General features: G+C 37.5%; 1 protein-coding gene across 2 annotated transcripts in view; it reads left to right on the top strand.

The window, feature by feature from the left end:
• The first annotated feature begins 3,088 nt into the window (after positions 1-3,088).
• RABGAP1 (RAB GTPase activating protein 1) overlaps positions 3,089-23,872 on the top strand; it is a 166,914-nt gene continuing 146,130 nt past the window's right edge. The window contains exons 1-2 of one of the 2 annotated variants that reach the window (XM_042912623.1): positions 3,089-3,171; positions 18,073-18,272. In XM_042912623.1, the coding sequence (XP_042768557.1) occupies positions 18,123-18,272 (150 nt within the window). In that variant the 5' untranslated portion in view covers positions 3,089-3,171; positions 18,073-18,122. Of the gene's footprint in view, positions 3,172-18,072; positions 18,273-23,872 lie in introns of those variants that run through there. The other variant, XR_006195809.1, reaches the window with a different exon arrangement.

Raw genomic sequence — 23,872 nt, forward strand, 5'->3', positions numbered from 1 at the left:
AATCAGGTTTGAGCAGGCAGAAGAAAGAATCAGCAAACGTGAATCTACTTCTGTTTTTTTTTTTTTTTTTTTTAATTTTATTTTTTTTAACGTTTATTTATTTTTGAGACAGAGAGAGACAGAGCATGAACAGGGGAGGGGCAGAGAGAGAGGGACACACAGAATCGGAAGCAGGCTCCAAGCTCTGAGCCATCAGCCCAGAGCCGGACGCGGGGCTCGAACTCCCGGACCGCGAGATCATGACCTAAGCTAAAGTCGGACGCTTAACCGACTGAACCACCCAGGCGCCCCGAAGCTACTTCTGTTTAAAACACCACTTTAGCCCTCTTCCCACACCCCACGCCAATCCCATCTCCTTTCTTCATCATTCAAGCCTTTATTTTTTTTTAAATGTTTATTCATTTTGAGAGCACATGCATGAGCGGGAGAGGAGCAGAGAGAGGGAGAGAGAGAATCTGAAGCATGCTCCTTGCTGTCAGTGCAGAGCCTGAGGTAGGGTTGGATCTCACAAACCATGAGATCGTGACCTGAGCCAAAACCAAGAGTCCAAGAGTCAGATGCTTAACTGACTGAGCCACCCAGGTGCCCCTCAAGCCTTTCTGATCTTAGGCAGCCTCCAAACTGTCCCATTTACCCCATTTTGCCTTTTCTACTCCTACCAGAATGATCTTTCAGAAAATCCAAATCTGATATTTGGCACTGTCCTTGAAAACCTCTAAGGCCACACGTGTGTATAGATTGAATTTCCTTTTTTCAGTTTTAGCATTCACAGACTTTCCCATTCTGGCTCCAACGAACTACATTAATCCATTTGAGCCTTGAAGTATAATTTCCAGTTTCCAGGAAATAACAGGTCTAGAGGAACAAACGCAATGATCTTTGTGGAAACAACCATTCAGATCTAGAGGGTGGGAAATTTTGCACTTAAAGTGGCCTGATTCTTGAGTAAGCCAGTATCTTAATATTTTTCTTAAGTGCTTGAGTAAAAAATACTTGAGGGATAGAACAACCAGATGCAGTATGTGGCCCTGGATTGGATACTGATTTGGGAAAACTAGCTTAAAAAAATATATTTCAGGGTCACCTGGGTGGCTCAGTTGGTTAAGCATCTGGCTTTGGCTCAGGTTATGATCTCCCAGTTTGTGGGTTTGAGCCCCATGTCAGGCTCTGTGCTGTCAGCTCAGAGCCTGGAGATTGCTTTGGATTCTGTGTCTCCCTCTCTCTGTGCCTCTCCACCATTCACGCTCTGTGTTTCTCTGTCTTTCAAAAATAAATAAACGTTAAAAATTTTTTTTAAAAAAATAAAAAATATATTTCAGTCAACAGAATATTTGATTATCATAGATAATAGATGAGAGGAAAACTTATGGAAATGATATTACTGATTTGGGAAAGCCAACTGTACAAATATCTTTAAGTTGATAAAAAATCAAATGTGATCTAGGAATTAGATGAGAGGAAAATTTACTGAAATGGTAAGATGGATATTGTTAATTGAATAAAGCAGATTGCTGAACTGTGATCTCATTTTTTCAAAAACAATATGTTGGCATCAAAGGATATGCATTACAGTATTAACATTGGTGGGAATGTTATGTTTTATTTTTTATTGTAGTTTGTCTCTATTTTCTATTTTACTCCAAGGCACACTGTACTGAACCTACAATAAAATTTTAATTAAAAATTTTGTTAAGATTTACATATATATTTGGTGTATACATATGAATCAGAGTACATGAAGGCATTGCCACCGAAATATTAAAAGTGTGTCAGGATTTCAGGGGATTTCCAAACACTACATCTATTATTTGATACTACTTTAAAATGGGTGTGTATTATTATATAACTGTATAAGGAGAAAAGGAACAAATCTATTTTCCCGTGGGACTGCAGCCAAGTCTATTGTAATAGACAAGTCACAAAGAGGAAGGACTACGACAGAGCACGTTTTTGCTTTTTCTCTGGTTGATTTGGGTACATTATCCACAGGAAAACATTACATGACTCATTCACCAGGAAAAGAGCATAGGAAAAGAGCATTTGAATAAATTAAGGGGAAGAGTGAAGGATAGGCTGTAGAATTAGTTTGTAAACTATCATGACTTAAGTAACACCTTTAGGAGCCACTGTTTTTGTTACCAACTACATTGTAAATTCGTTCAGGACAGAGGCTTTAAATCTCATTCTGTTCCTTTTGCTTTATATATCACTTTTGAATTTTTATTTTTTAAGATTTTATTTTTAAGTATCTTCTACACCCAACGTGGGGTTTGAACTCATAACCCTGAGATTAAGGGTTGCATAGTCTACGGGCTGAACCAGCCAGGCTTCCCACTTTTGAGTAATTTTAAAATAAAATCCTAGCCCCATCTTTGAGTCTAATACTCTAAAACAATCTTGTTTATTGTCGACCTCTTCCCTGTGTCTCAAGTACCTCAAGGCAGCAGTGTTGTAGCCAGTAGCCCTTGGACTTGAGTCAAAAATTTTGCCTTTTAGACTGAAGTATTACTCAAGCTGGACTCCTTTATAAAATGAGAAAAATCGTAACATTCTCGTGGGTTTGTGGTAAAGTCAAATGAGATAACCATAAAAAGACCTATCCATATCTCGCACATTGCGCACCTTCAATAAAGGCCAGGTGAGGTCAGTCAAGTAACACTGTCAAGGACTGCTTTTGAAATAGTACATGAACGTGAAAGGTGAGCAGGGGATTCCTTGCTCTTTGCGGATGTACCCCCTTTTGCCTAAAAGGCAAAAGCACTGCAACAGGTGCTACCTAGCCTGATTCCCCTGCCATGCTGTTTCCAGTCCTTGAGGTAGTTCACATAGTCACATAGCCACTGCCAGTCCAAGCCCAGATACATCACAGCGCTAAGTTCAGCTTCAATATTACTGACAGCGCAGGCGCAGACACCCATAACAGAGTAAAAGCTCAGGTGGGGCTTCGAGGAAAGGAAGTACGCCCTCGCCGCCTGTTGTTGGGCCAATGGGGCTACTCTGTTTAACCGCGGGCCTATGAAACGGGGCAGGAGGCGGGGCGGAGGACGGAAGAAGCTGTTCTCACGTGAGTAGGGGGTGGGGAGGGAGGGGGCAGGGCGGCTAGGGAGGCCCAGGCGGCGGAGCCTCCGGGACGGCGAACGGCGGGCGGCGGAGGAGGAGACAGCGGGTCGGGTAGGGCCGCGTTTCCCCTCCTCGTCCTCGCACCCTCCTATCCACCAAGCCCCGGGGGATTCTCTGACAGCCCCTGCGGAGAGCCAAGCTGTGTTCTCATCCCGCGGGGCTGGGCTGGGCAGATTGCGCTCACCTCCCTCGACGAGCCGGGTTCTGAGGGTGCCGTGATTGGGGGGAGGGGGAGCTGTGGCGGAGGGGAGAGGGCGCATGCGCAGGCGAGAACGCTCCCGCAGCCCCTGTCCAAACCGGTTCCCCCTGTCTGGGTGGGTGTCTTGTCTGCCGAGTCCTGCGCTTGCGGCGGTTCTTCTGACCCCCGGTTAAAGCTGGATTGTCTCTTGACTTGAATGTTTTGGGCCAGGTCCTGTTTGGGAATCTGACTACTCCCTACGCCTCAGTTTCTCCTCAGTACCAGCTGGGCCTGTATTTGTGACTTCGGCTGGCTTGGGCCTCAGGCTAGCTTCCTGGGTTGTGCCGAATCTGAAAGACTTGCTTTCTTTTAGCGTTGGCCTGCCAACTCGTGCTGGTCTCGTTTTACCCACTTGCAGTTAAAGTGTCTCACTCTCCCCATGTACTTTAAGTATCTGTTCTCAATACCTCATTGCTGTGTCTTTGATTCTTAGGAACCTTCAGGGTTTTAGAGGGTGAACCAGAGGAGAACCCTAGACTTCCAAGTATTCGCTGTCCATTGCCTCGTAGTACTTTGGTCCCTACTCTTTTGGCATTCCGACTGTTATCGTTTGCACCTGTTTTTACGGCATCTCCGTACTGAGGGTTACTGGGGGATTCCTTTATCATAGAAGCAAGAGTCTTAAGAGACTGTTCAAAGTGCCATGCTACTAGTGCTCCGTTAGTTTGAAATCATGTTCCAACTTGAGTTTGCGATCTTGTGGCTTTTGTCGTTTTTATTAGAAAAAAAAAAAAAAAAAAACTGTCAGGGACAGGATTTCACCATTCATTTGATATTTTCATTCAAATAAACACCTGTGTTCACTTACATGTGACCGGAATAGTGGAGTATGAGTTTGTTTCCAGCTGCTTTATTTAAAAAGAGGAAAACAATGGAGGATGAATTGCACTGTTTGTCACAAACTGATGTTTGAAAAGTTGAAAAACTTAGATACCAAGGAAGTACACATTAAACTTTTTAAATGAAGGACCTGTTGGCTTTAATTCTAGTGTGTATAGGGTGCTATTTTAACATATACTGAAGGCTTTTAGGTGGAGTTTCCTTTAAAAAACTGAAAATATGGGAAAGAGTTCTTTATGATTTTCTTTTATAGACCTTAGATTGCATTAATAAGATTTGAATCCATGATTGATTTGTATTTACTGGTAACATTTAAAATTCACATGGAACTTAAATACAAATTAAATTCGTAATTAAAACTAAACTGCTATGTTGCGGCACACTTACTTTTCACTGTTGCAGTTTTATAACTCAGCATACTGTTGATTAACTTATGTCATTGGTGTTAAGTTATATATTTGGATAGTTAACCTACCAACTATATGCTTATTGGTCTCATTGGCATAATGTTGTGGGTTTTTTTAATGTTTTTTATTTTGAGAGAGAGAGAAAGAGTGTGCACATATGTGCTAGCAGGGGAGAGGCAGAGAGAGAGGGAGAAAGAATCCTAAGCAGGCTCTTCACTGTCAGCACAGAGCCCTATATGGGGCTCTATCCCATGAACTCTGAGATCATGACCTGAGCCAAAATCGAGTCAGACGCTTAGCCAACTGAGCCATCCAGGCACCCTGTATAGTGTTTTATTAGCAGGTCACACATGCTTACTCTGGGTTAAGTGGTTGTTTAGTGGGATACTGTAAAAGTGAAGACACCTGTTTCCTATCTTTTATTTAAAAAACAATTTTTTTAAACGTTTGTTTATTTTTGAAAGCGCAAGCGAGGAAGGGCACAGAGAGAGGGAGACACGGAATCCAAAGCAGGCTCCAGGCACTGAGCTGTCAGCACAGAGCCCTACGCGGGGATGGAACCCCTATCTTTCATATTGCATATTGAAAGATGTGTATTTTGCACATTATGTACATGAAGAAACCTCATTTCCACAAATATATCTCAACTTTACAGCCCAGATTCTTTAAAGAAGTAATTTTCTTTTATTGAGTGTATTTCCAGTTAAACTTCACGGCCCAAACTCTTTTAAAGAAGTCATTGTTGGGGCAGCGCCTGGGTGGCTTAGTCAGTTAAGCGTCTGACTTTGGCTCAGATCATGATCTCATGATTCGTTGGTTCGAGCCCCGCATCAGACTCTGTGCTGACAGCTCAGAGCCTGGAACCTGCTTCAGATTCTGTGTCTCCTTCTCTCTCTGCCCCTCCCCTGCTCACTCGCGCGCGCGCACTCTCTCTTTCTCTCTCACTCAAAAATAAATATTACAATTTTTTTAAAAAAAAGTCATTGTCTGTTATTGAGCATGTTTCCAGCTAATACATAGCCTACTTTGAAGGTCTCATCATTTCCCAGTGATTGTTTTCACAAGTGACCTTTGAGTACAGACCTCAGAAAATCATTTGTTTAAATCAGCACTACTGTTGACTGTCTTTTGGACACTAGTGTGCTGAAGTTCATATATAGTTCATATACATGCCTGTAATATCTTTGTAGTTTTCAGTATAATTAGGTATGATTATACTTCTCAAGCATATGGAATAAATGAACTTTTAAATAATCTTTCACAGAGATAGAACTCAAATATCAAAGAATTGCTAATTTAACCAACATGCATAAAGCAGAGTTTGGCATGACATTTGGGTGCTTTGTATGCAACTGCCTTGTTTTATTGGTTTTCTATAGATTTAAATTCCAAAGAAAGAAAATCCAAGGCCAAGGACTCAACATCCCTGGGTATCAATGAAAAAACAGTACATCAATTAAACAGCTTTCTTTTTTGCATAAATTGGTTACCTGGTCCATCCCTAATCCCTCACCTCCTATTCTGTGTTGTTCTGAGAGATCTTGATTCTTTAGAAAACTTTTAAGTCAAAACACTACTGGATAGATATTTAAACTTATAACCACTTTTGTTGACCCTAACAGCCTTGTTTCTCTTCCTGTACAGACTGGCCAATATGGCAGTTTGCAAATCATGACCACTTTAGTTTATAGAATTTAGCCTGGAAGTTTCTCCCTTTCCAAAGTAACCCTAATCTTTGAAGTAATCAATGAGACTCTTTTGAAGATTGTTCTTTCCAGCATAGTAGAGTTTTATCAGGCCTGACCTTCCCCCCAGATCCCCTTTTCTGTGGATCACCAAATAGTAAAAATAAAGCCCTTATTTTTAAGTTTATACCTGACCTTAAAGTCTGTTTGACCTTGGCTCTAAAGTAGGAAGTGTATCTTCTTAATTGTATGGCTGTGCTGCCAGATTTGGAGGTCCATATCTCTCAAGAGTTCATGCATGGTTGTTACATATCTCTAGTTAAGGTTGCATTCACTTTTATATTATAAATCAGTGCTTCTTGGGATCTATTAATCTTTTTGGGAATAAATTCTTCTCCATACTAAAGTCTGTCACTTACTTAGGTACGTTAGCAAATTAGTGTCTATGATAATTTTAACAACAGTGTTATTAAATGTAAAGTTTTAATTTGACTGTTATTAAAATTTATTTTTCTATTCCCTTATTTGTACATTTTGGTAATTATAACCAACAACCTTTGGTTATAATCTTATTTCCCTTTTTTAGAAGATGGCCTTTGTATCAGAAAAAGGAACTGATTGGCAAACTCTTCCTTTGGGAATATATTTTAAATATCAAGGGTATTAAGAGACAGCATGCAAGGCTAAATTGGATTAAATGTTGGGCATTTGTATAATACTGGGAAGAGCCACAAGTTAATCATTTTAATATTTTTAGTATAGAGGTAATAAACTCTTTTATACCCTTGAAGTATGCTGATAAACGGATTTTGGCAATGTAAGAGTGGGAACATGTCATGTAAATCTCTTTTGCTGTGACACACGATTTTCTATAAATAGACCTCTGATATATCTGCAGGAGAGAAATGGTTATATCCTTGTTGTAGCTACCTGTTGAATTCTTTGTGAATTGAAGAAAAATCAGAAATCTGTCTAACCGCAAAACCTAATATTTCTTTTAGAAAAATTGTTTCCTAGCAGGAACAAATTTTATTTTTAATTATTTTTTGCTGTTGGTTATGAGAAACAATCTTTTCAGATTTAAAAACACCTGTGGAAAATTTGTGAATTTTTTGATACCTATTTTTTATTAACATAAATTAGATACCAAAATAAGAAGGTATTCTTAAGACTTATTTGTGAAATTTTAAATCTTACACAGTGCCGATTCTGATGCTATGAATGAAGGTTGCACTAAATATTTATTGGTTGCTCTGTAAAACACACTTGTTGAATGTCCCACCACCCTTGTATAACTATGGACCAGGGCCACCTTGTGTCAGAAGGTGCAGAAAACATGTATGTCTGTGCCAAACATTTGTGTTTTGTCTACACACATTTCCCTGAAAATCAAAAAGAAGTTACAGAAAAGAGAAACTGTATTTACTGCATTTATCTTAGGCTCTATCAATTAATTTGCTTGCTTGGCATTAAACTTACATAATTTAAGGACAATTGAATAAAATAAACATTTAAGATTTAAGTGTAGACAGGTTGCCATTCTAAATGGAATAGATCTTCACTGTGGATGAGAAGGAACTATATTGACTAATTTCCTAAAATAAGGGAAAGTCTTTGGGCAGTCCTGCATTGCTTTAAAATATTCATATTTTTAGGGGCACCTGGGTGGCTCAGGTGGTTAAGCACCCAACTCTTCATTTTGTCTCAGGTCATGATCTCACAGGTTGTGAGTTCAAGCCCCACATCAGCCTTTGTGCTGACAATGCCCAGCCTGCTCTCCATCTCTCTTTCAAAATAAATAGAAATTTTAAAAATGTTCATATTTTTAGACTTATAAAACACTAATGTAAATTATATTATGCTTTAGAAATTTCCAGAGAAAGAAAAAAATGAGGAAACTTTTTTTTTTCAAATGTGTATTAGAAAGGTCAGACATACAATCTGACTTTGTGAATGAGTAGTACGTTAGCATTAAACTACTTTTCTTGTGTACCCAGAGTTAGGTTTCTGTTGTGGAAATGGCATCCAAATAATTTAAATATTTAGTTCAGAGTTACTGTGTTGAAGGCATAAAGTCCTTTTACCTAGAGTTCTGGAAAAAATTGAAGTGCTGTCTCCTAAAATATCCACAGGAACATGGGGAAATCACCTATATGGGTTTGTGTGTGTGTGTGTGTGTGTGTGTGTGTGTGTTTTGTTTTTGTTTTTTAATGTTTATTTATTTATTTATTTTTTTTTTTTTTTTTTTTTTTTTTTTTTTTAATGTTTATTTATTTTTGAGACAGAGAGAGAGCATGAACGGGGGAGGGTCAGAGAGAGAGGGAGACACAGAATCCGAAACAGGCTCCAGGCTCTGAGCTGTCAGCACAGAGCCCGACGCGGGGCTCGAACCCACGAACTGTGAGATCGTGACCTGAGCTGAAGTCGGACGCTTAGCCGACTGAGCCACCCAGGCGCCCCTAATGTTTATTTATTTTTGAGGGAGGGAGAGAGACAGTGTGAGCGGTAAGGGACAGAGAGAGAGAGAGGGGGAGACAGAATCAGAAGCAGGCTCCAGGCTCTGCGCTGTCAGCCCAGAGCCCGAAGCAGGGCTGGAACTCACCAACCGTGAGAGATCATGACCTGAGCCAAAGTCGGATGTGCCCCCCCACCCCCAGCAACATGGTTTATTTATGTATTTTTAGGTGTCAACAGTATTGCATTCAAATAATCAACTCAGTTAAATGAATTATTTTGTGTACATTTCATCTTCTTATCTCTTGTACCTTTCATTAGAGGTATCAAGATATAGGGGATTGAGTGTGAACTTGGAATCAGTAATATCCCAGATCTTGCACTTACTTAGTATATGACTGAAAGTAAGCTACTGAATACTCCAAGACTTAGTTTCTGTATTTGCAGAAATGGAACTGCTTATGCTTACATCATGGATTAGGACTGGACAACACCTGGCCTGGCTACTTTCCTGGTTACTCCCATTCATAAAAGAATAGAAAGGTTCAGTACTCTCATTTCACATATCAGAAAACTGCAGCTACAACATTATTTGAGTCATGTCAAGGAGGAGTTCTGTTTTTTTTTATATTGTACCAGACTATTAACTTTAATAAAGCTTCATTACTCATGACAAAGTGAGAAATAACTCTGAAAACATTGATTGTCTTCCTTAGGCCCTTTACTGTATTGATTTTGTGAGTTTTATTCTAAAGATCCTATAATGTCATAATTAGGCTTTAAAAACTTGTACTGGCCAATGAATGAATAAACAAAATGTAGCATATTTATAATTTTTTTTAAATGTTACTTATTTTTGAGAGCGAGAGAGAGACAGAGTGCAAGTTGGGAAGGAGCATAGAGAGAGGGAAACAGAATCTGAAGCAGGCTCCAGGCTTTGAGTTGTCAGCACAGAACCTGAAAAAGGGCTTGAGCCCACAAGCCACAGGATCATGACGTGAGCCAAAGTCGGACACTCAACCGACTGAGCCACCCATGCACCCCAAAAATGTAGTATATTCCATGGAATGTTATTCAGCCTGAGAGAGAAAGGAAATTCGGACACATGCTGTAATGTAGATGAACTTTGAAGACATTATGCCAAATGAAATAAGTCAACCACAAAAGGACAAATGTTGTGTGATTCCGCTACTTTTTTGACGTACCTAGAGTAGTCAAATTCATAGAGACAGAGAATAGTGTGTTGGTTGCCTGGGAGAATGGGAGTTGGTGTTTAATGGATATAGACTTTCAGTTGGGGAAGATGAAAAAGTTCAAAAAATGGATGGATGATGGTGATAGTTGTACGTAAGTGTGATGTATTTAATGCCACAAAATTGTACACTTAAAAATGGCTAAAACGGTAAAGTTCTGTATTTAACCACAACTGTAAAAAGATTAAAACTGTAAAATTTTTTAAAAAATTAAAAAACTTAAATCCTTTTGTCTTACTAATTTCTGTATTCCTCTAATTAAATTATCCTTTTTTAGTTTATCTGGAATTGAACTAAAAGAGCCACTTCATAGTTTAAAGAAGTGAATTGTCACAGGCATTGCAAATTAAAATTTGCCTAGTGATTGGGGCGCCTGGGTGGCGCAGTCGGTTAAGCCTCCGACTTCAGCCAGGTCACGATCTCGCGGTCCGTGAGTTCGAGCCCCGCGTCAGGCTCTGGGCCGATGGCTCGGAGCCTGGAGCCTGTTTCCGATTCTGTGTCTCCCTCTCTCTCTGCCCCTCCCCCGTTCATGCTCTGTCTCTCTCTGTCCCAAAAAAAAAAAAATAAAATAAAATAAAATAAAATTTGCCTAGTGATGACTTTTAGATAAGCCGGTTTTTCTTGCTTTTAAGTGCTGTAGGCCCAAGATGATTGTTTTATTTCCTTTTTTTGGTTTTTTAAGATAAGATGGAATTATTCAGAAGGCTTAAATTAATATGGTTCTCTTAGCTCACTAAAAATAATTCAAAGAAACAGCCCTCAAATTCAGAGTCAGACTTCAACAAAGACACATCTATTGTTTAGCAATTAGTAGTGGTGGAAAGGAATTTACTTTTATAAAGAAGGGATGATTTTCCATTGAGTTTTGTTAGATTTGTCCCACCCTTCCCAGGGCTAGGCTATGAGAAATTCATGTGAAAACCAATGCAGGAAAACAAACTCTGGAGCCAAGGAAAAAAGAAAAAATTGAGATTTATATAGAGTGATTAAAAAAAAAAGAACTTCTTTGTCCACTTTAATTTTAAAGGGCTACAAACCCAGAGGATTGACCTGTTATAGCCTCTTTGAGACTTGATTTTTTTTCTTCCTTTTTGTTGTTTTCTGAACAGACAGCAATCTTATCAGGTCTGTGTTTTAGAAGGATAAAATTGGTAGCTACATAGAAGATGAATTAGAATCGGGAGAGAATAGAGTTAAGAGGAGCGATGTATTCCGGAAAAGGACAGAAGCACCTAGATACCTGGATTTGGATCAAGATCCACAGTTTTATCTATGAACCTAGGCAGGTTATTGAATCAGTCTAAGCCTCTCCTTGTCATACGAAGTTAATGTCTTTCTGGCAAAGTTTGTGTGAACATTAGAAACAATGCGTGTAAAGCTTTTTAGTACCATATTGGACATTTAATTGTCTGTAGTAACTAATAAGTAGTATTGTCTTTTTATATTTAGCGAGATGATTTAAGTATTCCCCTTAAGATTTCCCAAAGTTGTACTCATTTGCTCACTGGTTGAACAACAAAAATTATGGGTATTGAGAGGGAAGTGATAAGAGAGTGTTTTGGTCCAAAAGGAATCTGAGGTATGTTTTCTGGCTCAGTGTTAACTGCCTTTGGGCTTGACAGTTGGAAATTTGATGAAGAGTCAGCCAGGCACACTCAAGAGTATTTCTTCTTGAGTCTCTTCATTCCAGTTGTCATCCATATCCACTTCCCCAAGTCACAGCATGTAGTATAGCATATTAGTCATTTGTCCTCCTCACATTACTTAGACCGTACCACTTAAACACTGATTAAAGAGTATTGTTCAACTAGATTTATTGAGTGCTGCCAGTAAGCAAGGATATAAAAATAATATGAATAAAATCTAACATCTCTGTACACAGATAGTTCACAGGGACTGTGTGAGCTCATTGTATGCCCAGCATTTACCATAGTGGTTTATACGTTATAATTATTTATGGAATGAATGACCAACCAATATAGTGGAGTAGGAAAGAGGTATAACATTATTTTACTGTGTGATAAATGCTATAGTTCTGTGATAGAATTAAAAAGCAAATAAACAAAAGCCTTAGGAGCCCTAGAGCAAAATAATGAATATTGCAGAAGGAAATGGGGAGATAGAATATGAATATTTGATTGTATCATAAGATTGCTGGTGAGGGAGAAGGACTACCTGGAGAAATGAAGACATTCCTAGATTAGCCAACAGCATGAACAGAGGCTTGAAAGCATAAAAATGCGTGACATATTTGGTGAGTTTCTGCTGTGGTTTGATAGAAGGAGATAAGACTAGAATGATAGATTGTCTCCATATTTAAGACTAGAATGATGGATTGTCTCCATATTTGAAGACTAATGATATAGACAGTTTGGATTTTATTCCATTTTCAGTCGAGTAGTCAAAGGTTTTGAGGAAGGAATGGGATATATGATCAGATCTAAATTTTAGATGTTAGCTGTGGGACCTTGATAATCAATGCCTAGAGAGAGTCTAGAAAGGGAGACTTATGTTGCAGTTAAGTTGAAAGAGAATGAAGTACTCACAAGTCAGTGACATGAAGGACGGCAAGGAAGGAATAGGATTGGGGTATGTTTTGGAACTAAAATCCATTAGAGTTCCAAGAGAGAATGAGAAAACGAGAACTTTTTTTTTGACATCTCTGTCTTGGATCAGTGGTTGTTAACCAGGATAGGGAACCTATGAGGAAGAATATGCTTATGTGATGGATGGGAATTTACTTTGGACACGTGACATTGATTTTGAGGTGGCCATGGGACACATGTAGCAGAGTTGTCCTATGTATTCTCACAACATCCTTTGCATACCATTATTTTTTACCAAGCACTATACTGTTTTATAATTACTTGTTTATTTGTCCATTTTTTCTACTGTTGTAAGCCTATCAAAGGTAAAGACTACCTATTATTCCTCACCATAACATTATACATAGTTCCTAGCACATTGTCAGACACTTAATACTGAATAGAAAGGAAAACATAACACGAGTAGCTATATGGAATTAGGGAGAAAACGTAGAACTAACAGTATCATCAACATACCAAAAACAAGAAAAAAAGTTACAGCCATGTGAGCTAATGAGAAAGTCAGAGAAAAGTAGAAAAAGAAGAGGGACAGGGTGGAATTTAAAGAATGGGCAGAAGAAAAGGAACCTAAGTGACAGCTGAGAAAAGGTAGTTGGAGGTAGAAAATGGAAGCAAGAAAAAGTTTCAGAATAAGGAAATGGTCAGTATTTTCATTTATTTCAGTGGTAAAAGATGATGAGAACTAAAGAATTCTTTGGGTTTTGAAATTTTGTATTGTTGTTGATTGATTTTTTTTTTTTTTCCTTCCAAAATGATGCTAGGAGAGGGTAAACAAAATGCCGGGGCTACAGATGAGGTTTTAATACGTTTTTTAAGAGGTTCAGTGAGGGTTGGTGAGAGGTAGGGGAGCCAGATTTTTCATTGGGATTGCTTTCTGAGTAGGGTGTCCTGTTGAAGTGGTAGAAGTGGTAGAAGTGGAGACAGTTAATACTTCTTGAAGAAGAAAGAGTTTCAAGAAAACGAAGGAAATAAAGATACATTAGAGCCCTGGAATAGTGGCTGGGAACTACCACATTTTGTCTCAAGCATGTCAAGTTCAATTACAAGTATCATTCACACCTCTTTTATCAAGTTACGTAGGTCACTTATTGGGAGGTGATTTTTGCCTCTACTAATTGCACATTGGCAAATTCATGCCACTGCAAGTTCACTGTTTATGTTACTCTTCTGAATGTTAGTAACTAAAAAACAATACAAATAATCTGATAGTACTCCGTCCAAATAAAGACTTCAAGTTTTTGAAAAGTAAGTAAACACTGATTATGTCCACTGCTTTTGAAGGACTATCAGAAGAGCATTTATCATGGGCAGTTCTTTTTTATTTTATTCTCCATTAGCTGGGTCTCTAGTGTTTAAAAGGAGATTGAGAATGAAAATGAATCTTCTTTTGGCAAGACCGAGGTGCATTCTTTGCCATGATCTTTGTAGAAGTCCATAGTTAAGCATAGGACCCTAAGCATAGTACCCTGTCACTTAGGGTACAGAACAGTGAATTTAGGCAAAAAGTTCATAAAGAGTTTTGATATCGTGAGACTAATTTTCTTTGTTTTATATTAAGTAAGCTCTGTGCCTAACATGGGGCTGAGACTCATGACCCTGAGATCAAGAGTCTCATGCTCTGAGACTCTTGATTGAGTCTGAGACTCTTGATTGAGACTCTCTGATTGAGCCATCCACGTGCCGCATAAAGCTAATTTTCAATTAGAAAATCTCTAGGGATCTTTTATAGGTCAGTAAGGATACAAGTAGTGAAAGAAATTGTGAATAATATAACATATTTGAACTTTTGGGTATGATGCAGGAGGCTGCATAATTAAACAAAATTACCTATAGTTTTACATGACTTACTGACTTATAAAAGGAGATAGAGAAGGAAACATCCCTGGACTTGACTCACCAACCTCTCCCTGTTAGTAACTAGACATGCTGGGGTCTAGGGTATCACTTGCATAAAAGAAGGAAACAGTTGGTGCCTACTAATACCAGGGTGTGCATAAGTCTATTATCTTCTTTAAAATGGGATAGAAATCCTTACTCTGTTTATGTTATGGAATTGTTAGGATGATAAAATGAGGTAATGAGTGTATATGTTTTAGTAATCTGTAAAATATCATACAAAGATGAAACATTTTTATTTAGAGTATTCCTTCACATTTATTTACATGTAAACAAATTAGAATGTGGAAAATAGGAAAGCTATATATTTTGTCCTAATATTGTGTTTCCTAAACTGAATTATTTAAATTAGTTGATACTATTTCTCTTAAAATTGGAAGTTAGCTTGAAAAGCTATAACTCTTGGGTGCTTATGATGTTCTGTGTGTATTGTTAAATGAGATGTACACCTGTTCCTTAGTAATTTTTATAGTAGTTGTGTTTTCTAGTAGTTATATAGTAGTAGATAGTACCTCATTTCACTTATGAAAACTCAGGCTCGTTATGACGAAGCTTACACTGTCATTATTCTAACTTGGGTTTTTCCTAAATCTTAATTGTGTGCTTTACCGTCATAAATATGATTTCTTATTGTCAGTCTATAAAAGATGATCTTACCTTTTCATTGGGTGGCTCTTGCTCTTTTCCATCTTTATTTGCCATTTATCTTATTTATTTTTTAGCAAATATTTGAGCACCTAATGTGTGCCAGGCATTGTTCCAGGTGCTAAGGATATAGCAGTTAATGAAACAGACGAAAATCTCTGCCCTGATGGAATTTAGGTTCTAGCTTACATGATATTTAAAAACAAATGATTAAAATGTAAAGTGTGTCAAGTGGTGATTGATAGTATGGGGAAAGGTAGGAAGATACATGGTAGCGCAGCGTGTTTTGGTGAAGAAGCTTGTTTGCTTTGTCCATTAGTTTAAACTCGGTATTGGAATCTGAAGGATGAAGAATTACAGTAGGGGTCTTCTTGTGGTAAATGGTATGAGGGATTAAAAACAAAATCACTTCATGTGGTCTCAAGACAGAGGTTGTGAATACTCTACAATTTTTCCAGGAGTACACCAAGTTCTGGGACACCTCTTTATTGTGGAGGCCAGAGAAGGGGAATCTTACTGTAATTTTCCTGTACTACTTCATGTTTTGATAAACTCATTCCCACCGAGTGATTCAGTTTTTTACAGGTGCCAAAACAAATAGTATTTTATAAAGTGTATTTTCCTATCACCTCCTCAAAGGAAATAGGTTGAACTTTGAGTCTGCCAAGTCTTCTCAGTTCCATAGTGTAAATACCGAAGTATATTATTTTTTTGAGTCTAGAGTATTATAGAAAGTTGTCAATGTCTCAGATCATAGCTTTAGAGAAATTTCCCAGGCCCTGTGCTATCCTGTTAGTCACAATTTAAAAAATGGGAAAGGACTAATTAAGCATGAAAACCTTGCCTAAATTACTAGTTCTATAAAAGATAAAGGTTCCTTTACCCAATCCTGACTGTTTTTGGACAAGGCTCAAATTTGTGTCGTTGGAAAAGCATCATAATCTGACCGAAAAAGTATAGCTTCTGGAATCATAGATAACTGGGTTCAATTTTTGGCTTTGTCTCTAACCAGTTACATTACAGCCATTATCTTGAACAAGTTACACCATCTCTCTAGGTCTCAATTTTCTTATCTGTGTAATAAATAATATGAAGATTAAATTAAGAGGCACTCACCATCAAATTGTAATACATTGTAATAATATAAAAAATGTAAAATGCTATAGGAGCAGAAATAAGGCAGGCAATTTATTTGGTTCTGGGATGAGGATGGGCAGGCTACTAGGAGAAGAGGAGTTACATCATGAATGATGAGTTGGAGTTGGTGGAGTACAGAAGCAAAGAAATCACTTCAGGAAGAGGATCCAGGGAGGGCAAATAACATGGGAGTATTTAAGTATATATCCTTAGCAAGTACATTACCTCTTCTAATCTATTTCTCTTTTTTTTTTTTGAAGTATAATTGACATACAATATCCTACTGGTTTCAACTGAAATTAGTCTAGGTCCTTGTCCCAACATGTTCCCATTGTTTTCTTTACCCTAAATCGGTACCTATTAACTTGTTCAATGTGCCTTTGTTTTCTGCTACACTATACACTCCTTTGGGGCAAGAATCTAATTTCTCGTGTGTATCATGTATTATTCTTTATACACTAGACAATAAGTATTCATTGAATGAATGAAGCAAAACTACGTTAAAAATTTTCAAATAAGTACATTTTGAAGTGTCTTTGAATGCCATACTATACATTTAAATTTAGTCCTATGAAATGTAAATCTGTGATAGTCATTTAAGCAAGGGAATTAATTTAAATAGAAAGCAGCAAAGAGTACTCAAGGGTTCGAGCCTTAGTTATGCCTAGTTAAATGACCTTCTCTTGGAGTTGCCATTTTCTCATCTGCTTAACAGTATTGATTATTTCTGAGTTTCTTTTGAAGTATAATATTCAGGGATTGTGTAATTCCTACTGCCAGGTGTTTATTTAGATGTGAGCCTTTGGGGGGAAAATAGTGCTTGGCACATGGTGTATGCTCAATAAATATATGTTCAGTTGAAAGCCCAAAGCATAAATCAGGACTTCTTAATTGGAGAGATTAAACAGACTCTCAGAAACTTTACCTCTCTGAGGTACATGATGAGCATGGAGCTTGGAGCTACTTTTGTTTATTGGTTAAAGCTCTCTGAGTATGTTGTATTGTTTGTTCTGTTGCTGTTTTGGCAACCAAATGGGAACATAGCCATAAAGTATGCAGAACCAGGTTTTTAAATGGTAGATGAGTTTAAGTTTTATTCCAGGAGTCAATAAATAATTGAGTGGCTTTTTATAAGTGACATATTTTTATACTTCTTGCTGGGAATTTTTGGCATGAAACTCTTACTGGTAATGTTCGTGTTGAGTTGAGCTCTTAAGAAACCATGGGATGGGAAGATTGAGTTTTTAATGGATTTCTGATTTCTTGCTATGTAAGGTATTTCCCAGCTTTAGAATTTCTGCTTGCTCTGTCTTGAATTTATTTCTCTTGAGGATGAATATGAAATTTTATTGTTTAAAAACGTCTTGTTAATATTTGAAATTTAAGTATCAATAATATTAGAAAAACCTTGTTGTCCTATGTGCTTTCAATTTTATTTATGTGTACAGCTTTACAGATTAAAGAGTAGAAAACAGAAGTTTAGTACTTTATAGTGTTCAGAGTCCAAGAATAGAGTTGTAACATATGCCAAAGAAATCACTGTAGGTAGGCAGTTGTTCTCAAGGGATTATGTTTTATTTATTTATTTTAAATCAGAAATATCTTGGCCCTGAATAGCATCAAATTCCTTTACTATCTAGAATAAAAAGCCTAAATTATAAGTAAAGTCTTGGGAAAATATTTTGGAAGTATTATTTTTAAGTTTTCCATATGTATTTTGTAAGAATTAGAGCATAACTGAATATCTGGCAGACATTCTATATGAGTATCTTTATGGTTTTTGTTTTTCAGGCATTTTTAAAATATTTAATCATTCATGAGTTGAGCTTCATTCTTGAGTCATGGATGACAAGGCTTCTGTTGGAAAAATCAGTGTCTCCTCAGACTCAGTATCTACTCTTAATAGTGAAGATTTTGTCTTGGTTTCCAGGCAAGGAGATGAGACACCATCTACAAATAATGGAAGTGATGACGAGAAAACAGGACTCAAGGTAAAACTCCATAACCTAAGATTTTTTTGCTTAGCCTTGCTAAGCTTATTGCACTTGGCCTATAATAGAAAGGTATATGGAGTGAAACTGAAAAAATGGAAATAATATCCTAATTTTCTTAATGCTTAATTTTATTTACAATTAGTGATGGTGACAAATTTATGTTTGATTTAGGAGTTTCAATTTGATTAGCTTCTAAATTTTCTAATACCCCAACTCTCAAAACTAGTGGTCATGATACAAATATTTAAGTATTGTTTTTATTCTCCCATTAAATTAGAGTTTATTTCTAATTATTTCTTTTGGGCCCAGTATATGTAGTGTAAAGACAAGGGCAGGTCAGCAATGCTATTTGTAAAAAAATAAATAAATAAATTTTAGGATTATCGAAACTGAATATTAAATACCTTGGTTATTGGCCACTGCAGTTTGTTATATTTTCTAAGCCAAATAAACGATTACTTTTCACATACTCTGTTGATCATTCTTTTTATGGATATAAATAAAAACATTATTGGTTAATGTCATTTAAAATGTAAATAGCTTTAAAAATATTACCATTCTTGTTTATGTTTATCCATTCAGAAACTATTTATGGAGTATTGATTGTGTGCCAAGTACTAAATACTGGAGATAACAGTGATGAATAAGGCCACAAAGCCCCCTGCCCTCACAGAGCTGTTATTCTCAGACTTTAAAACAGACTTTAAGCAGATAAGAAAATGAATATGTTAAGTAAATTTAGGTGCTGTGAAGAAAATCAGAGTGGGATACATGGATAAAGAGTGAAGGGCTGTTACTATTTTAGAGAATGTCTTGAAATGACATTTGAGACAGAGACCTGAATGAAATGAGGAAGAAGACCATGGAGAAAGCTGGGAAAGAGCTTTTTAAAAGGAACAAGAAGATAGACCCTGAGGAGGACCACTCTTATTAGGACAGAAAGATTAGAGCAGAGTGAATAAAGTAAATAAAAAGTGGTAAAGTATGCTATCCAGTGATTGGCAGAGGCTGGATCATGTAGAACTTTGTAGAGCTTAGAAATTTGAACTTTGTTATAAACATGAAGGGAGGGTGTTGGAGAGTTTTCAATGGGGACATGATCTGATTTACATTTTAAAAAGTTCACTGGCTGAGAGATATTTCCAGCATGGCAGCATAAGGAGCTCTCTGGACCCATTCCTTAGCAAAATTGGTGACAATTATTTAAAAAAAACAACCATTTAAAGCCTTTGGAAATGTTCTAAAGGAAATATAGCAACTGAAGAAACATTTATTCAAGGAAGTTTACTAAAATTTGGTAAAGAATCTGTGGTATTTGAACCAAGCCCATTGCTTTCCTCACCTATCCCAGTTGAGGAAGATGGCCACTCCACTCCACATCAGTGCAATCAAGAAGACAGGATTTCCCCTCCCCCCAGCTCCTCACTGGAGGGCTGTCTTCTGGGAAGAGCAGGATGATTGCATTTCTCATCCTGCCCCCAACTACATTTTGCTAGCCAAGTGTGACTCAGTGGTGGGGGCTCCCTTTTTTTGCTCAGTCCTGTTCTTGGCATAGAGGCTCTACTTTGGGCACTGTGCTGCTGAGAATATTGAGAGTCCAGCTGCCTTAGCTTTGGCCTCTAAAGTAGTGGTTCCATACCACTACAGGCAAGCAAAAGACCTGAGACTACTGTATCAACTCCTACACCCTCCAGGCACTCAGCTTCTAGAGATGGGGTGTCACTCAAAATAAAGCATGTTATTGTCCACCCTCCCAACTTCATAGCTGTGGCTTACAGATTTTCTCTGTAATGAGAAGGGCATCATAAAACAGCTCCTGATCTCTTCCCAGAGAAACTGACTTTATTTGTAGCAGAGTGTAGAGAAGTTCAAGCCTAAGGGTACTCTCATAAACCATAGAGATTGTGGCAAAAGGTAACTGAGAAGAGTTCGGTAGATTGATTGGACATATAGATTTAACTGTAGGCTTACTAGGAGGAAACTGACTCTTAGTGTCAGAGCAAATCTCAAACGTTGACCTCCAAAACTCTCCCTTCAAACTAATGTCAATTTGATTAGTTTATTCTGTGCAGTAGTTTGTACTCAGGTGCACTGTTGAAAACTTTAGAGCAACTGGCCATATTAGTGGAGTTTAACATTTAGGTATGGTCAGAGAAAGAGACCAAGCACTCTGACAAAGTTGCTCTCATCCCAGGATGTCTGCAGGTAAAGCCAAATCATCCCAGAGGAACAATGGCAGAGGCTTAACACTATAGGAATTAGGGAAATAGAATTTCCTAAAATAAGCCATCTAGCTGCTAAATAAGCAAGCATAAAAAATAACATGTCCCAGAGTGGGGAGACCAGTACTGTGACTTGGTACAGTATATTATCTAAAATGTCAAGTTTCCAAAACAAAATTGTGAAACATGCAAATAAACAAGAAAAAATAACCTATTCATCATTAAAAAAAAAAAAAAATGAGGCAGCAGACACTGCTTGTGAGAGTGACATGTTGGATTTAATATGCAAACTCTTCAAAGTAGCCGTTAAGTTCAATGAACTAAAATCATGCTTAAAGAAATAAAGTATGATGATGTCAAATCAAATAGAGAATATCAATATGGAGATAGAAATTATAAAAAAGAATCAAATGGAAATTTTGAAGTGGAAAAGCACAATAACTGAAACGGGAGATTCAGTGAGAGGGGCTCAATAATAAATTTCAACTGGCAAAAAAGAATGAGAGGTGATGTCATCAAAATGTAGTCATTTTCAGGATTTTCAAGGAGTTTTCTACCATCGTACCCTCAGAGAACACTGATTTAGACAATTGCTCATGGAAGAGAGAGGCTTTGTGGAAGTTGAGGAACCCGTCAGAGAGGTTTCAGAATACTTGGAGAAAAAACATCCAAGATTGGATCCATTGAAGACAATAAAAGGAGCAGTTTCACTTTACCTGTGTCACCCTTCCCCTAAGACCACACACGTCAGTGCCAGTAAAGACTTACTCAGCCCATGATTTCCTCCGTATGGGGAAGTAAAAGCAGGTGATTGCATACCTGGATTCCACAGCTGTGTGAGATACTCTCCCAAAAGCTTACTTCTTTCTTACTTCATCCAAAATATCAAATTGTGAACTACACGACTTGGGGGGTGGATAGTTGGGAGAAGAGCATCTAAAGCTGGGAATGGAACATATCAAAGAGACACATTTTATTAACTGCTTTGGGAGCTCCATGAGGAAGCCCATTCATGAGCCACTGGGGTTGTCTCCCCTACTGGCTCATGGGTACCTCCAAGCTCTCTGCAGCTCACTGAGACACACCCTCACACAGTGACTGCCTTCTTGTGCATGCCCCTGAGGGCAAGAATGGTCAAAATGAGGGGCGCCTGGGTGGCTCAGTCGGTTGAGCGTCCGACTTCGCCTCAGGTCATGATTTCAGTTTGTGAGTTCGAGCCCTGCGTTGGGCTCTGCGCTGACAGCTCAGAGCCTGGAGCCTGCTTCAGATTCTGTGTCTTCTTCTCTCTCTCTGCCCCATCCCCTCTCATGCTCTGTCTCTCTCTGTCTTAAAAATAAATAAAACATTTAAAAAAAAAATGGTCAAAATGATCCTTTGCAGATGGCTAGTGAGCATGCATAGAGACTGGATTATTCTCTGGATAAGGAGAAACCACATGCTTAAGCAGCCATCACCACTTTAGGGAATGCAAATGCAATGGAAATCATCAAGGGCAGACTGAATCAAGCAGATGAAATTACTATGAGGTAGAAGACTATTTGACATTATCTAGTCTGAAAAAAAGGAGAAAAATGAAAATGAGTGAGGAAAGCCTACGCGAACTGTGGTATACCATTAAAATAAACAATGTATGCATTATTAGTGTTTCAAAAGAAGAAGAGACAGGAAAATGGACAGAAAGCTTATTGAGACATAATGAATGAGACTTTCCCAAATTTGGGGAGAGATTTGGACATCCAAGTTCATGAAGCTTATAGGTTTCCCCAAGATTTCAACCCAAAATGATTCTTTTCCAAGACACATTATGATAAAACTGTCTAAAATAAGAGACAGATTTTGGGGCTTCTGGGTGGCTCAGTCGGTTAAGCATCTGACTTGATTTCAGCTTAGGTCATTATCTTACAGTTTGTGAGCCCCATGTCAGGCTCCACACTGACAGTATGGAGCTTGCTTGGGATTCTGTCTCTGTGCCCCTCCCCTCTTTCTCTCTCTCTCTCTCAAAATAAATAATAAGACAAAGGTATTAAAAATACTATAGTTAATGAAAATAATATGTGAAATGAATGATATAATAAATATACAATATAAAAAGTTAATATGTACATCAAAACTCTAAAATGTTGAGGAGAGTGGTGTGTTTGTATATGATTAAAGTTTTATGAAAGTCAGATATACTGTTGTATTAGTAAGATGTTTTATGTGAGCATTATGGTAACCACAAAGCAAAAATCTATGATAGTTACATAAGAGATAAAAAGAAGAGAATCAGGGTATACCGCCTTGAAAAATAACAGTTCACGAAGGAAGACAGTGAGAAAGGAACAAGGGAACTACAAAACAACCAGAAAACAATAACATAGCATTATAAGTTCATACCTATCAATAATTACTTTAAATATGAATGAACCAAACTCTGCAAATGATGTAGTGTTGAATGGATAAAAAAAATAAGACCTTCCCACTGTATTCTGCCTGTTAGAGACTCATTTCAGCCTTGAGGACACACACAGACTCCATGTGAAGAGTTGGAAAAGCTATTCCATGAAATGGAAACCAAAAGAGAGCAGGGATAACTAAATTTATAACAGACAAAATAGACTTTAACTCAAAAACTGTAAGAAGAGACAAAGAGTATAATGTAATGAAAAATGGATCAGTTCATTAAGAGGATATAACAAGTGTACATATATATGTACTGAGCATCAGAGTACCTAAATATATTAAGCAAAATAGATCTGAAGGAAGAAATAGACCATACAATAATAATAGGGAACTTCAGTAGTCTATTTTAAACAATGGATCATTTGGACACAAAACTAATAAGGAAACTTTGGACTTGAACTATACCTTAAACCAAGTGGGCCTAACAGGCATATATAAAACATTCTACCCAACAGCAGAATACATATTCTTCTCAAGCATACACAGAATATTTTCCAGAATGGATCATATGTTAAGTCACAAAACAAATCTTAACAAATTGAAGACTGAAATGATGCCAGATATCTTTTCTAGCCATAGTGGTACGAAGTTAGAAATTAATAACAAGAGGAAAATTTGAAAATCAACAAATATTTGGAAATTAACATATTCCTGAACAACCACTGGATCAAAGAAGAAATCAAAAGAGAAATCAAAAAACATTTTGAAACAAGCAAAATGGACACATAACATTTCACATTCCACAATGCGTATGTGGAATCTAAGTCAAAGTCAAAGTGAAATGGTGGTTGCTAGGGGTAGGAGGTGATGGTGGGAGAAAGGAGATGTTAAAGAGTACAAGTTTTCAGTTATGCAGTTATTAGGTTTTGGAGATCTAATGTACAGCATTGGGACTATAGTTAACAATACTGTATTATATAATTAATTGAAAGT

The sequence above is a fragment of the Panthera leo genome, chromosome D4 (genome assembly GCF_018350215.1).
Source record: "Panthera leo isolate Ple1 chromosome D4, P.leo_Ple1_pat1.1, whole genome shotgun sequence".
Taxonomy (NCBI): Eukaryota; Metazoa; Chordata; class Mammalia; order Carnivora; family Felidae; genus Panthera; species Panthera leo.